Source organism: Lithobates pipiens, unplaced genomic scaffold, assembly GCF_037356315.1.
Source record: "Lithobates pipiens isolate NorthernLeopardFrog02 unplaced genomic scaffold, aLitPip1_a1.2 Scaffold_13, whole genome shotgun sequence".
NCBI lineage: Eukaryota > Metazoa > Chordata > Amphibia > Anura > Ranidae > Lithobates > Lithobates pipiens.
The window spans coordinates 405,775,028-405,792,106 of NW_027507718.1; the positions used below are offsets into that span (position 1 = coordinate 405,775,028).

The 17,079-nt window shown below is 42.6% G+C and overlaps 1 protein-coding gene across 3 annotated transcripts in view; it reads left to right on the plus strand.

Annotated features, from left to right (window-relative positions):
- CLOCK (clock circadian regulator) overlaps window positions 1-17,079 on the plus strand; it is a 188,924-nt gene that overhangs the window by 61,097 nt on the left and 110,748 nt on the right. For all 3 annotated transcript variants that reach the window (XM_077477469.1, XM_077477468.1, XM_077477470.1), the window contains 2 exons: window positions 8,881-8,990; window positions 15,593-15,683. In XM_077477469.1, coding sequence (XP_077333595.1) covers window positions 15,664-15,683 — 20 coding nt within the window. In that variant the 5' untranslated portion in view covers window positions 8,881-8,990; window positions 15,593-15,663. The remainder of the gene's footprint in view (window positions 1-8,880; window positions 8,991-15,592; window positions 15,684-17,079) is intronic.

Sequence of the window (17,079 nt, forward strand, 5' to 3'; positions counted from 1 at the left end):
GCTTTTTTTGGGCGTTGTATGTGCATTTTATGAGCTGAAATCGCTCAGGTGTGAATGCAGCTTAAAGGTTTTTACCTTTTGCATTCTCTGCATTAACATGTTACTAAACCCACCACAGTAAAATCAGTTTGTATATGCAGTAAAGCATGCTTGTTATACTTACTGTGAAACTTAACCACCTTCAGACTGGTGTTCTGCCTAATAGTGTCCGCCTATCAAATGCTGTCCGCTCCGTACTGCGCATGCGCAGTACGGAACAGACGAAGCTTCGGAAAAACTCCGAAGCTGAACGGCGCCTGCGCCGTGAGTGGAGGAGGTAGCCCCACTATCCAAGCGGACATAGGGTTAAGAATTTTAGAGGGCCCCTCGCGGGCGAGCTTCGCTCGCCACGCTTCGGGCTCGGCCTCGCTCCGCTCGGCTCTTTTTTATTCTAACTCTATGTCCACTTGGATAGTGGGGATAGAACCTGGACTCACGGCGCAGGCGCCGTTCATCCTCGGCAATTTTCGGAATCTGTGTTCCTGTGTACTGCGCATGCGCAGTACGCAGGGGACACCATCTGATGGAGGACACTATTTTACAAGACACCGGACCATTTTGCTGGTAAATGACCAGAGGTCTTTTTACAATTTGGCACTGCGCTGCTTTAACTGGTAATTGCGCGGTCATGCAATGTTGTACCCAAACAAAATTTGCGTCCTTTTCTTCCCACAAATAGAGCTTTCTTTTGATGGTATTTGATTGCCTCTGCGATTTTTATTTTTTGCGATATAAACATAAAAAGACCGCAAATTTTGAAAAAAATGATATTTTCTACTTTTTGTTATTAGAAAAATCCAATAAACTAAATTTTAGTCATACATTTAGGCCAAAATGTATTCAGCCACATGTCTTTGGTAAAAAAAAAAGTAAATAATTGTATATGACCCCCCCAAAATAAATTCTGCTGCTTCTCCGGAGTACGGGGATACCACATATGTGGGACTTTTTGGGAGCCTAGCCGCGTACGGGGCCCCGAAAACCAAGAACCACCTTCAGGTTTTCTAAGGGCGTAAATATTTGACTTCACTCCTCACTACCTATTACAGTTTTGAAGGCCATAAAATGCCAAGATGGCACAAAACCCCCACAAATGACCCCATTTTAGAAAGTAGACACCCCAAGCTATTTGCTGAGAGGCATGTTGAGTCCATGGAATATTTTATATTTTGCCACAAGTTGCGGGAAAATTACAAACTTTTTTTTTTTTTTTTTTTCACAAAGTTGTCACTAAATGATATATTGCTCACGCATGCCATGGGCATATGTGAAATGACACCCCAAAATAAATTCTGCTGGTTCTCCTGAGTACGGGGATACCACATATGTGGGACTTTTTGGGAGCCTAGCCGCGTACGGGGCCCCGAAAACCAAGCACCGCCTTCAGGCTTTCTAAGGGCGTTACAGTTTTGAAGGCCATAAAATGCCAAGATGGCACAAACCCCCCCCCAAATGACCCCATTTTGGAAAGTAGACACCCCTAAATTTAGGGGTACACTAGTGAGACTAGGTAATAAATGGCGGGTGCCCTGAAACTATAAAAAAAATGACTAACCAACCAGCGTCACCTGTAACAGTTATATCGTGATCACTGGTGAAAGGGTTAACTAGGGGGCAATCAGGGGGCTTTATGCGGTAGTATATGGGGGTCCCTGGCGCTATAAAAAGCTGCGGCGAACCTAAATACCTACCTGCCTAACTAGCGTCACCTGTGACACTAATACAGCGATCAGAAAAATGATCGCTTATTAGGCTGGGTTCACACTGGAGCGATGCGGGAACGCCACGAATCCGCGGCGGGTTCCCGCATCACATGCCTCCCGGCGGCAGTTCACACTGCCCTATGCGAACTGCTGGGAGTGTCAGTGAAATGTTAATGACACCCCCAGATCAGTTCGCATATCGCAGTGCGATCTGCAAACTCGGATCGCATGGTGTGAACACCCATGCGATCCGATTCTGCTGCGGACCAAAAAAAGGGTCTCGTGCGAGTTTGCGGCGGGTGCGACACGAATTCAGCCATACTATCTGTATGGCTGAACTCGAATCGCACAGAGATCGGATGTGATTTGCACTGCAGTGCAGTGCGAATCACATCCGTTCTCATAAACCGCTGCAATGTGAACCCAGCCTTAGTGACACTGGCGACGGGGGGTGATCACGGGGTTAAACCTTTATTGGGGGGGTTAGGGGGGTACCTTAGAACTAAAGGGGGCTAACCCTAACTGCCCTAACAGTTATTACAGTCACAAATGACACCCGCCGGGTGATCAGGGGGTTAAACCTTTATTAGGTAATAAATGGCGGGTGCCCTGAAACTATAAAAAAATAACTAACCAACCAGCGTCACCTGTAACAGTTATATGGTGATCACTGGTGAAAGGGTTAACTAGGGGGCAATCAGGGGGCTTTATGCGGTAGTATATGGGGGTCCCTGGCGCTATAAAAAGCTGCGGCGAACCTAAATGCCTACCTGCCTAACTAGCGTCACCTGTGACACTAATACAGCGATCAGAAAAACTATTGCTTATTAGGCTGGGTTCACACTGGAGCGATGCGGGAACGCCATGAATCCGCGGCGGGTTCCCGCATCGCATGCCTCCCGGCGGCAGTTCACACTGCCCTATGCGAACTGCTGGGAGTGTCAGTAAAATGTTAATGACACCCCCAGATCAGTTCGCATATCGCAGTGCGATCTGCAAACTCGGATCGCATGGTGTGAACACCCATGCGATCCGATTCTGCTGCGGGCCAAAAAAAGGGTCCCGTGCGAATTTGCGGCGGGTGCGACACGAATTCAGCCATACTATCTGTATGGCTGAACTCGAATCGCACAGAGATCGGATGTGATTTGCACTGCAGTGCGGTGCGAATCACATTCGTTCTCATAAACCGCTGCAATGTGAACCCGGCCTTAGTGACACTGGCGACGGGGGTGATCACGGGGTTAAACCTTTATTGGGGGGGTTAGGGGGGCACATTAGAACTAAGGGGGGCTAACCCTAACTGCCCTAACAGTTATTACAGTCACAAATGACACCAATGCAAAAAAAATAAAAAAAAATAAATAAAAAGCAATTGGTGTCACTGTGACTGGGGGGGCAGGGGTAATTGGGGGATGATTGGGGGGTAAAGGGGGGGTGTGAGTGTGCCTGGCATGTTCTACTGTATGTGTGGTGTGTTGGTGCAACTCACCGAACCTCTCACCTCGGTGCCGGAACGAAAAATACCGACACGGAGGAGAGAATACATCACTTCCTCTCCTGTGTTTACATTACAGGAGAGGAAGTGATGTCACGGGACATTTTCATTCGTCGGGAGCGATCGCGAGGGGGTGGCCATGAATGAATTGCCGTCCCCTCGTCCGGGATCGCTCCCGAACGAATACCGACCGCCGCAGGCACCGGGCGGGGGCCCGATCGGGCCACCGACTGGCGGGCAGGCAAGGACGTACATGTAAGCCCTTATGCCTGCCCGTGCCATTCTGTCGACGTACATCGTCGTGCGGCGGTCGGCAAGTGGTTAAAGGAGTTGTAAAGACAGAAGGTTTTTTTTATCCTAATACTTTCTTTTGCATTAAGGAAAAAAAAATGTTACCCCATAATTACTCCAGCGATGTCCACGAATGTCTAAGCTATCCAGGACACTCCTCCTGATTGCCTGAGACACAGCAGTAGCACCATTGGCTCCCGCGGCTGTCAATTAAAGTCACTCAGCCAATCAGGGGAGAGAGGGGGGTGGGGCAGAGTCAGAGCTCTGTGTCTGAATTGACACATTGAGCTGTGACTCGGCTCCAATGCCCCCATAGGAAACTGCTGACTGGGAGCAGCAAAGAGGGACCTGAGAAGAGGAGGATCCAGGCTGCTCTGTGCAAAACCAACTGCACAGAGCAGGTAAGTATAACATGTTTAAAAAAAAAAAAAAAAAGACTATACAATCACTTTAAGGAGTTAATCCTGTGCATTGTGTAAAAAGGCTGTTTGCTCCTGTCTTCTGATCCTCCCCTGCTTCCAAAGTCCCCAATCCATCTGCTGATATTAGAGATGTGAAGGTACTCTGCACATGCTCAGTTTGGTGTCTATTGCTAAAGAGGTTTTTATTTTTTTTTATTTTGGGAGGGTTCATGTGGTCAGCACTGTCTAGACTAAGTCAGGGGTCATGCAGTCTCATTGGGCAGTCAGAGGCGAATGAAAACTCCTTCCTACTATTAACCAATGCTTGGCCTCAAACTGACAGAAGTCAAAAAGACAGACAGGGTGGCTTAGAAGCGAACTCGCACAAGTGTCCCCATAAAAAGCAGCTTGCTATGGGGGCACTTGGTAAAGAGGAGGATCCTGGAGCACCGGCATGGGACCTGAGAAGAGGAAAATTGGTCAGGTAAGCATTAAATGTTAATTTTTTTAATTTTATTTTATTTTTTTGTAAAAAAAAATAATAAAGCTTTAATATAACTTTCATTAGGTCTGCATAGACTAGCCCAGCGATGGCGAGCCTTGGCACCCCAGATGTTTTGGAACTACATTTGCCATGATGCTCCACTACACTGCAGAGTGCCAGAGCATCATGGGAAATGTAGTTCCAAAACATCTGGGGTGCCAAGGTTCGCCATCACTGGACTAGCCTATAAATTGGAGTAGGCTATACACTGCAAGTCAGAGTTCAAACGGTTAATCTATTACCCGAGGCCCAACCTCCAAACTGAAACATGTGCGCAAGAACAGCTGCACTATAGACTATGCTTGCTCCTGGCTTATAGTGCGTTCAGTTTGTAGTCTAGCCATACCGAGCAGTACAAAATCATTTCACTCAAGTCTCATCCTCTCTCTGTCTGACATTATTATGTAGAAGCCCATTTTATGAAGCGGAATCTTTACCTTACAGTGGTCGTAATTCTGCGGCAAAAAATACATTATATGATTTACATTTGCGCCCTTTTCATGGTTTATTTTGGGACTGGAAGTCAAGCAGTCCCAAAATTTAAAAAGTAAAGAGTGGGGGGAACAGATAGTGGTATCTGTTCTCTCTTTTAAATATCCCCACATGTCAAGCTATATAATAATGCATTTTATACTGGAGTGCATTAGGCCCATGTGTGTGTGTGTATGTGTGTGTGTGTGTGTATATGTGTATATATGTATATATATATATATATATATTATAGTTTCTGAGCATTCGTTATTGTCATAAATGTAGAGAGACATTATACATTTTCATCATCTTTCTAAGATGGCCTTCTTCTTGTGCCACCCTTTCTAGTCTTGTAATCTAGCTGGCTCTTCTGTGCATTGCTGCTGTTGTATATAACTGAAAACCTAAAGCTGAGGGCTTGCGGGGAAAGTAGGTAACTGGGCCAGCAGGTTACTAGGACAATGCATCACAAGTGAGTTCATTGACTTGCTCTGCCGTCTTTTTCAGCGTGTGCCAGATTAATCCCTTCAGGTCTGTTTACACAACATGCTATTTCTGTCTGATTCCTCTAACTGTGAAAAGCTTTTGCTTCACACCAGAGCTGCCATCTTTCTATTTCTGTTCATACAATGTGTGCCTCGCTTGATTTTGTATGTGACGACCATTCTGCCTCATTTATTCATGTGTCTGGAGGGCAATACAGACAGTTCTCTTCTGTTTTTGATCTAAGAAAAATTGGCCACATTTGCATTGGTGTATTGAAAGATGAAAAATAAGTGAAAACTAATAACAATCAAGTAGGATTGAAATCATTGGCTGAAAATGATCTTTAATGGGAGATGTGTTAACAATTGCACAGAGGGATAGGTGGTGATGCAAAATCTGCTACATCACTAGCATATACAATAAGAATAAATCACTCCATAGAAAAATAATTGGCATTCTGCAGTTCTATAGAGAATATTCATATTGTTGCATTTTTCTTGTGTCATTTAAAATATCACCTCTCCTGCGATGGCCTCCATCTTTTTATATTTGTGTTCCTTTTTGTTTTTTAAATGCAACAACGTGATATACAATTTAACATGTCAGTGTTCTATATATAAACCATAATGCTTCGCCATCCCCTCCTTTAATGCTGTTATCTTCAGTAGGTTCCCAGGAAGATATAAAAGGTGCAAACAAATGCGCTTTGCAATTGTTATACTTTTTTTCTTATATGTTCTGTTTTTAAATGTAGTACAAGTTCAGGTATGCTGCAGTGCACATATCATGCTGATAGGAGGAGAGATCACAGTGGACAGTAAAAGAAGTGTCCCCCAACCCCCCCCCCCCCCCCCTTCCCCCCTAATTATGGCAAGCATGGCTTATTTCCATCCTCACATCCAACAAGTCATACAAACAAGACAGACATCAAGACATTTAAATTAATAAATAAATAAAAACATTGCTGCTTATAGGCTTTAAGAGGTACTGTAGAATGTTTGTTTGTTTTTTTTTTTGTTTGTTTTGTTTTTTATCTATTTATTTATTTTTCTAATAAGAGATGTCAGACGTTGGTCTTCTGAACTATGGAGAAATTGTCTCTCTCTAGGGGCAAAATCCTCATAATAGGGACAGAGACAGCAACAAAGATGATGATGATTCTAAATCTATGCTGTAAAAGGGGAAAAAAAAGGCTGAAATTCCACTAGACATTGGTCAGTATTGTTTCACAATTCGTTCATAATTTAGGAACGTTATGTGGAAGTTGAAGTCCTTTGTGTTTGTGGGTGAGATCCTCTGGCCAAGATTTAGGATTTCAGCCAAAATCATGGAATTGCAGAAAAAGACTGTCCTGGGAAAAAGGGAAGGATCTAAAATATGCTTTTAGGCCTTATTTTTCTCTTTTTGATTAACAAAGTTGTAATATTTGATAAAATGTGGGTGCATTGAAAAGACACAAGTAATAAACAGTAACTAATATTTACATGACATTACATCTTGCTTTAGATCAGTTTTCTTTCCTGTTTGTATTTGGCAATCCAGGAAGAGTTCCCACAAATACTGTATTTGGATGGACCTTTGTTGTCATCCATCTATTTAGAGCAGAGTGGACACAGACTCCGCCCGCTCTTCTCCATGGGCAGTCGGATGTAAACGGACTAGCTGTCAGTTTACATCTGACTGCCATTTCATCCAACTAGATAGTGGAAACAGATTCCCTTCCATTTGTTATCGGATTGGAAGTAGCCAGACACAAGTTTGCTTTCATCCGCCACTCCATAGAGGAGAATGAAGGGTCCAATCTGATTTTCTTAAGTTTTTTTTTTTTTTTTTTTTTTTCTGTAGGACAATACACACCTCTTCCCTGTCTTAAGCGATGTCCAAACATATAGATTACAAAAGTATATCAGTGAATCATCATATCTAACACAGTAGGTACAGTGTATATGTAGATAGCAAAGTTGGATCATGATTGGTAAGATAATTAGATAAATGCAAAAAGGTGTGCAAACTATTTTCCTTTATGCAACAATAAAGATTACCTAAGCTCAAGACAGATTTGCTTCAGATGTTAGAATATTACGTCAGTCTCAGTGTTTCATTGATATATGCAGGGTAAAGAGTGAATTTTGCTTGTTGCAGACTAGTCAAAGGTATAACTTAGGCGTCTTGAGGCATTGTGTTGCCTCCATACAAATTGTGTAAATGAAGTGGTCTTTCTTTATGTATTTATGATTGTGAACAGGCCGCATACTGGCACATGCTCATTCGACTTCATAAGTGTACACAGCAAGTGTACACAGCAGTTGTATTTTAGGTGTGTAGTGAAATCTTGGTTGACCGTTGTAGTATTACTTTATTAGGTACACCTGTTTAATTGCTTGGTAACACAAATTGCTAATCAATCACATGGCAGCAACTTAATGCATTTAGGCATCTAGACTACTTGCTGAAGTTCAAGCCGAGCATTAGAATGGGGATGAAAGAGGATTTAAGTGACTTTACAACCAAGTGACGTCACAACCAAGGTATGCAGAATACCATCTCTGAACGCACCACACATCAAACCTTGAAGAAGATGGGTTACAGCAACAGAAGTCCGCACTGGGTGCCACTTCTGTCAATAAGAACTAGAAACTGAGACTACAATTTGGCCAGGCTCACCAAAATTGGATAATGGAAGAGTGGAAAAACATTGCCTTGTCTGAGTCTTGATTTCAGCTGCGACATTCAGATGGTAGGGTTAGAATTTGGTGTAAATCGCATGAATCCATCCTGTCTTGTATCAACGGTTTAGGTTGGTGGTGGTGGTGGTGGTGTGGGGGATATGTTCTTGGCATGCTTTGGGCCCCTTAGTACAAATTGAGAATCATTTAAATGCCACGGCCTACCTTAATATTGTTGCTGACCATCTCCATCCCTTTATGACTACATTGTACCCATCTTCTGATGGCTACTTCCAGCTGGATAAAGCATCATGTCACAAAGCTCAAATCATCTCACCACTGGATACTTGAACATGACAATGAGATCACTGTATGCCAGTGACCTCCAGTCACCAGATCTCAATCCAATAGAGCACCGTAGGGATGTGGTGGAATGACAGCAACTGCGTGATGCTATCATGTCAATATCTCTGAGGAATGTTTCTAACACCTTGTTTAATCTATGCCTTGAAGAATTAGGGCAGTTCTGAAGGCAAAAGGGGGTCCAAACCCGGTACCAGCAAGGTGTACCTAATTGGCATGAGAGTGTGTTTCTTCAATACTGTACGAGTTGTCTTACTTGAGTGTGACCTATTAAGACATGTAGAGAATGTAACAGTGGACTGTGTAAAAGAATTATTGTGTATTCATATACTTCTAGTGTATCCTCTAAGTTTGAAAAAATATATGTTTTTGGAACAACTTCTTTAGCCATTTGTAAATAATCCCTTATTTTTTGCAGAATTCTTATTCGAAAATGCTACTGACAAGCACATTTATTGAGACCTGACTTCTAATCACCAGCCATCCAGTCTGAGAAGAATATCATTCACATTGACTACATATAGCAAGGTAACCTTATGACATAGCTAGGGGTGCAACGGATCAAAAAACTCACGGATCGTTTCAGGGATCAGATCATTTTTCAGATCAGCAAATTATTGAATTTGCAAAAACCTGTAAAAATTCCACCACCATATAGTCCCCACTGTGATAGCCACATTCTCCCCACTGTAATGTACATCTCCCCCACTGTAATGTCCATGTCATCTCCCCCACTGTAATATTGGCAGAGTATGGCAGAGACTGCAATTGTCACAGAGCAGCGCTGTGGACACTACAGATCCAGCCCACAGTGCTGCTGCCATCCGATCTCTCCCCTCCACTGTACAGATCTGTACACAGAGGGGAGAGAGGAACAGACGTCGTCATGACGCTGGTTTGTTTACAAGTGATCGCTCCGTCATTTGATGGAGCAATCACATTGTAAACGGCCGACGGATGCACCAAGATGGCCGCCACTCCGGAGCTAGGCCGAAGGCGCGGCCTTTCCTAAGGCCGAGGCCGCAGAGCACACTCGGGTGACCCCTTCGGATCATGGATCGGTGATGACTCGTTGCACTCCTAGTCATAGCACGATCATGTTGCCCCAACTGACTACACATGGATCTTGTTAATAGCTTTCTGAAAAGCAGTTCTATCTATCTGAACATTTTGGTTTAATCACTTGCCAACAGGGCCAGTTCTGACACTTCTCTCATGTAAAAATCCTATTTTTTCTTTTTTTTTTGCTATAAAATGACTTAGAAATCCCAAACATTAAATATATATTCTTTTAGCAGAGGCCCCATAGAATAAAATGGTGGGTTTTGCAATTTTTTTGGCGCGCTGTATTTGCGCAGAGGTTTTTCAAACGCCTTTTTTTGGGAAAACATACACTTTAATTTTATTGCACACAAGCAAGATATAATACCACATTTTTAGTAAAATGTAAAAGATGTTGTTACGCAGACTAAATGAATCCTAAACATGCTTTATAATTGCATATGCCTGTGGAATGGCACCAAACTATCAGATTGCTCTTACTCTGATATTCATGGTGATGCCTCATGTGTGCACCGCCCAGATCTCTCCTGTGGCCTCCAGTGCACCCGACCAGACACATATCAGTCTGATAAGCTGCTTTCAGGGCTGCTGGTGGCCAGGTAAACTGAGGCGGAACTGGAAGTGCCAAAATCCTCGTCTCTTCCGGTTCATAGGGTCACAGAGAGGGAGGAACAATATCCATTCCTTTATCTGTTCTGTGCAGCCACCGCCCACGCTTGGAGCTCTTCTGTGCTCTGCAATCGGACCTGAGAGCACAGGAGAAGCAGCAGCAGAAGGGGGAACATTCCGCTGCTCGCAGAAGTGATTGAGTGGCTGTAGAACCACTCAAATTGCTTCTGCCCTAAAGGTAACCGCCGGCTAAAAATGTTAAAACCACAATGATGCCTGTAGCTACAGGCATCATCTCAGTATAACCACTGTCAACTGAGGACATCATATGAGGGCCTACAGTCGGAAAGTGGATAAAGAAATGCAAGAGCAAAATGATGCATAAATACTACATTGCAGATTACTAGCCCTTAGATGTAGTGGCTGCATTTTTTTATGCATATTGTAAGTACAACTATATTTTACAGAACACCACCTCCATACTAAACGCAGTACTACAGTGCATCTGAGCACCCCAACCAGAAATGCTATTTAATTTTTATAATATTTAAAGAAAACTCGCCCTTACATCCTTTTTTAGGGTAGAATATATAAAATAAATATTCCCCAGTAAACTTCTTACCCCAGCGCTTACAATTTACATCTTTCAATGCTGCTGGCTCCTGTTCTCTCCATGCTGCTTCATTCAAATTCAAATCTTCACAGGAAAGGGTTAACCGTGGACAATGCAGTCTCCAGCCAGTCTGTTGGCCTGGAGAAGGAAGAGGGGAGGAGCAGGAGAGTGCCTTACCATCCTAGACTTATGTATGGGGTTGTGTGTTTCTACTGATGCACACAGTGTAGTTATACAACTCTAGTCCCTGCATTCAAGGGTGGCTCAATAGGACGCTGCAAGAGAAAAGAGCTACCCTGAAATGATAAACCTGAACAGCAGTCATGGCACAAGCTTAAACTTGAACATAGGCAAGGATTAACAGATAAAGAAGCTGCATACTCATTAATGATTAAATCAGAATCTGAGCGTGTTTAACCATTTCCTGTCCACATGACATACCTGTGTGTCCTTGGATGAGAAGGTAATATCTCAGTTATAGCTGCAGCAATGATCGAGGTATCACTGCTTTTACTGGGCTCTCCCATACCATTGGGGTGGTTGCTGCTAAGAATGCCCATCTGATGCTGTACAGAGAGTGAAAGGAACTGCTGTTCATTTTTCCCTCTGTGATTTCAGACAGCGATTAGGATTTCAGTTTGGAGTAAACAAGCAGGTACCAGCTTTTGAAAGCATCTGATCAAACTGATCTCACTTTGGAGGCCAGCTGAGACATTTTAATATCTCCCAGATCGCTTGCTAAAGAGGACCTGCCACGGCCCATGCAATCACAAGGAATGTTGTTCATTCCTTGTGATAGCAATAAAGTTTATCCAAAAAAAATGAAAGGTGCAATGTAAAAAAAATGTAAATAAGTGATTAAAATGTAAAAAAAAATAAATAAAGGGCCCCTGTGCTCTCTTGCAAATTCGAAATATGCATGTAGGTCCCACATACATACAAAAATGGTGATCACAACACACGTGTGAAGTATCGCCACAAATGTCTGCGTTAATTCTAGCGCCAGACCTCCTGTGTATCTTTAAACTGGTAACCTGTAAAGGCTTTTAAAGTGTCACCTATGGATATTTTTAGGTGCTGTAGTTTGGTGCCATTCCATGAGTGTACGCTGTTTTAAAGCATGTCATGATGGGTATCTATTCAGTGTAACATCATCTTTTATGCTTTATCAAATAAATTGGCTATTATATTGTGTTCGTGTTCACTAAAACTCATTAACCACTTGCCGCCTGCCATATAGCAATATGACAGCCACAAAGTGGTTTCGTTATCCTGTTCGGACGTCATATAACGTGATCAGGATAACGAGCTGCTGTGCGCCCGCGGGGGGGTCGGAGGTGCTGTGTGTCAGTCTGACACACCGCAACTCTGATTGTGGTATGGAGCCTCTGACAGAAGCTTCTTGCCACGTGATTGATCAGCTGTGACCAATCACAGCTGATCATCACGTGAACCAGGAAGTGCCAGTAAAAGGCTTTCCTCGGTTCACGCTGACAAGTAAAGCCGATCGGCCGCTTTCCCTGTTGGGGGGGGGGGGGGGTCTGCACTGATGATCAGCACACTGATTATCAGTGCAGCCCCCCATCAACTACCAATAAGTGCCCATCACCTTCCAGCCTGTGCCCCATCAGTAATGCATGTCAGTGCCCTTCAGATGCCACTCAGTCATGTCAGTAGCTCCTCATGAGTGCTGCCTATCCAGTGCCGCCTATCAGTGCCCATCAGGTTTTTTTTTTCTTTATCAAAATTGTCAGTCTTTTTTTTGTTGGTGCAAAAAAATAAAAAACGCATGATCAAATAAACTAAAAGAGAGCTCTGTTTGTGGGACGAAAATGATAAAAATTTAGTTTGGGTATAGTGCTGCATGATCGCACAGTTGTCATTCAAAGTGTGACTGCGCTGAAAGCTGAAAATTGTCCTGGGCAGGGGGTTGCCCGGTGTGAAGTGTTTAAAGTGTTTGTTTTTTTTTTAGTTTTTTCTGATAATTTGTGTTTGAAATACCACTGCACAAATATTGGGCAACATAACAAATTGCAACAACAATCCTTTAATTCTACAGTCTTTGCTTTTATATATATATATATATATATATATATATATAATGTTTGGAGGTTCGGAGTCATTTTTCTAGCAAAAAAAATGCTGTTTTTTACATGTATGAGAGAATGGTAGAATTGGCCCAGACTGGAACTGTTTAGAAAACAGAGGGCTTAATATTACTTCAAGGTTAAATGACATGAGCATATCAGAGTTTAAGCAAATTTACTTAAACTCCTGTTAAATATCTATATAGGCCTTGTGGTGTTTTTCCCATCATGTATTAAAAATAGAAAACGGAAAGCTGCTCAATCATTCTATAGCTATTATAGGAGGTTAACATGTTTGTCACTTTAACCACTTCAGCCCCGGAAGTATTTTCCCCCTTCTTGACCAGGCCATTTTTTGCGATACGGCACTGTGTCGCTTTAACTGGAAGTCATGCAATTGTTGGCATACCAAATGGTGAAGAAAGCTAAGTTGGTATCCCTTGCTATGGGGGTAATTGCTCCTCCGTTTCACTGACTTTCCACAGCCGGGGTGCGCTCCTGGATTTTTTTATAAGACCTTTCGCAGCAGTGACACTTCTTCCCGCATGTCCCCAAATTGCTCCTTCATAGTGTTTAGAGGCATTACTTATGTTCACTGCCCTTAGGATGTCTAGGGCTGAGCTAGGTCATTTGTGTCTGGGTCCTTTTGGGCCGAGGCTACAGAATCGGCCCGATCTGTCACCTCATCCCCACTGAGTGCAGCCAAGATGGCCTCCTGTGCTTGTGTCCCAGAAAGGCTAGGCTCTGTGTGTAGTGAGTGTCCAACTTTGTCGGACCCCGTGCGCCCATTTATCTTCTGGGTGTAGTACACCATGTCTCTGGGGACCTCCTTTACCCTTCAGTGTGATCGCGGTGGTGCCATCTTGGATTTCGGGACCTGCTGCTTCAAACTGCCCTTTTCAGGTCATTCCTCTAGTACAGAGGGCTGGCGGGGGTTCCACAGAGATCCCAGGATCAGTGGCAAACTGCATATAGCAGGGAAAAGGCGGTATCTGGGCTGGGGGAGGATCAGTAACGGATCAGTATGTCACAGTCAGCTGTGAGAGACCTGTAGCAGAATACGTTTTGGCTTAAATTAGGAATTCTATTTTTTTTTTTTTTTTTATATGTTTTATAGCAGAAAGTAAAAAAAAAATTTCTCCAAAAATGTCAGTCTTTTCGTTTACATAATATATAAAATAAAAAAATCCCACCAAAAGAAAGCTCTATTTGTGAAAAAATTATATAAATTTAATTTTGTGTACAGGGTTTCATGACCATGCAATTAACCAGTTAAAGTACCGCAGCTGGCTCCCGCTGCTGTCAGTCACAGCCAGTGAGCCAATCAGGAGACTGAGGGGGCAACAGGGCCAAACCACGGCTCCGTGTGTGAATGGACACACATAGCTGTGGGGTCTGCAGTGTGCCTGCTTGGGTGCTCCCACAGCAAGCTGCTTGCTGTGGGGGCACCGGGCAGGAGGGAGGGGCCAGGAGCGTCGGCTTGGTATCCGAGAAGATGGATTTGGGCTGCTCTGTGCAAAACAATTGCACAAAGCAGGTAAGTTTAACATGTTTTCTATTTAAAAGAAAAAAAAGCTTCAACAAGTTAAAGACCGCCCACCGCGTATACACTGCAGCAGGGTGGCGTTATGGTATGATACAATGTACCTGTACGTTGTTTCATGCAATAGATGGTGTGAGTGCACGTGCCTCTGGCGCATGGAGGAGCCGCCGATGCTTGTGTCTGGGAACAGCGATCTGTGTACTTCTTGTCCGTACATTTAACCCTTTGATCACCCCTGTAAACCCCTTCCCCGGCGGTGTCAATAATACAGTGATCAGTGCATTTTTTTAGCACTGATCACTGTATTGGTGTCACTCGTCCTTAAAAAGTGTCGCTAAGGTCAGATTTTTCTGCCGCAATGTCGCAGTCCCACTAAAGATCGCTGATTGCTGCTGTTAAAAACAAAAAATGTAAAATCTTAAATCTATCCCGTAGTTTTAAGACTCTATAACGTTTGCACAAACCAATAATTGGGAATTTCTTTTACCAAAAATATGTAGCAGAATACATATTGGCCTAAATTGAAGAAATTTGTTTTTTTTACATTTTTAGTTTTATTTATTTTTTTGGATATGCATCATAGCAGAAAGTAAAAAAATAGTTTTCTTTTAATTTTTTTCCAACATTGTCCGTCTTTTGTTTTTATAGCACAAAAAATAAAAGTACCACCAAAAGAAAGCTCTATTTGTGTATAGTGTTGCAAGACTGCACAATTGTCGGTTATAGTAACGCGGTGCCATATCGCAAAAATTGGCCTGGTTATTAAGGGGGTAAATCCTTCCAGGGCTGAAGTCGTTAATATCACTAAGCAAACAATTTAGTCATGAAACAAATCTGAAGCAAAAGTGTTCTTTTCAGTGGCTAATGACCTTGTTATGGTTCGCCTGAAGCTTTATTTTGCTCTTTTTGGTATTACTTGTGAACTTTGTTTGCTCCTGGATGTTATTTGCTCAAATTGGTAGCTGCCTGGTCATGATTACGCCAGCAGAAAGTAAACACGAGGAAGGACTGCTGTAAAAAAGAGAGCAAATCATAAGAGTAGGCTGATTTATTTTACTGGATGTCCTGGTTAAATATTAGAGCTGCAGTTTTTTGCTTAAGTAATGGCTTATCCTGCATGTTTTGAAATACAGTGCCAGTTTTTTTTCTTATCAATCATTTGATTTTAGACATGTTTACTAATTCGCACCCTCTTCCATTTTTTTATTTTTTTCAGACCAGCACACAAATGTCTCCTACAAAGCTAAAGTGTGGCATTTTCTGCTCTTTTCCATAAGCTGCCATAAGATGAGCTCCATTGCTGACAGGTAAAATCATTCATAGAAACTTTCTTGTGTTTGGCAGTGTGTTTGTGGTGATTTTGTTAAAACGGACCAGTTGCGCAAAAAAGTTGCTTTTCTGGAACCAGTTTTCTACACTCCAGTTCAAATCAGAGCTGCACAATTAATTGTTAACAAATCGTGATGTTGATTCAACACCCCTCACTATCTTAATCTGGAATTTCCACTATTCAGTGCAGAGCCGTTCTCTGCTCACAGCTGACGGCTGTCAAAAAATAAATAAAAAAAAAGCAAAGTTTATCACAGCATTGCTCAGAGTTAAAATAAAAAACAATGTATCATTTTGCGCTGATCGGTGCTCTGAAACGGGTATATAGCTGCATTATTTTTATAAGGCACAGACACGGGCACATTACATGATTAATGTGTGTAATTTCAGTAGCAGGAAGGAAAGGGGTAGGGAGTAGAGTGGCACAGACACCGAGCTGACAGGCAAGGAGGGGAGAGAGAGAGGACAGAGGAGAGCACAGATGACTGAGGTGCGTAAACTGACCATGGTGTCAGGGCTCAGCAGCCATGATACACAGTGGTTGGTTTACAGAGGGCATAACCAGGCAAAATCAGCCAGCTTAAATAAAAAAAAAAAAACGCTTTAAAGACTAAGGCTGGGTTTACACCTATGCTAATTGGATGTGTATTTCCCCTCTATTGAGCCGGTTCACACATCTTCTCAGCGGCTCTGGTGCGTCTTGCACAGGAGTCCTGCACGTTTTTGGTCCATTTCAAGTCTGAATTCAGACAAAAATTCGGGCTGAAATCGGACCTGAAACAGTGAATGTAGACGCACCGGACTCCTGGTGTGAGCCGCTCCGTGCTCCAGCCTGAACCCAGCCTAAGCCTTGTTCTGACATTTTGTTGCTTACAAGTTAAAATCTGTATTCTTAGTTAGAAAATTACGTAGAACCCTCAAACGTCTAGATTTTTTTTTTTTATCCAGAGATCCTGGAGAATAAAATGGCAGTTGTTGCAATATTTTGTGTCGCACTGTATTTGCGCAGTGGTCTTTCAAAAGTTATTTTTTGGGAAAAAATACACTCAATGAAGTAAAAAAAAAAAGCTAAACATTAAAGTTAAATAACAAAAAAAGCCTTAGCGCTGATATTAATAAATATGTAGGATTACCATACATGTATAGGAAACAACCAAATGACTAGGCTGCAACCATGCCAGTGTTCTATCACCAAGAAAATTATATAAATTTATGTATAATGGTGCGCTCTGGTCAACTTCCTTTCACGCAATCTACAATGGAAAAAAACAGGGATACTGGTCCTGAGGCTACTGAACCCCAGCTGTGCAAAATTGCAATAATAGAATGTGAGCAATAAAAAAAATTGTATAAGTTTTATATAAAGTGCTAACA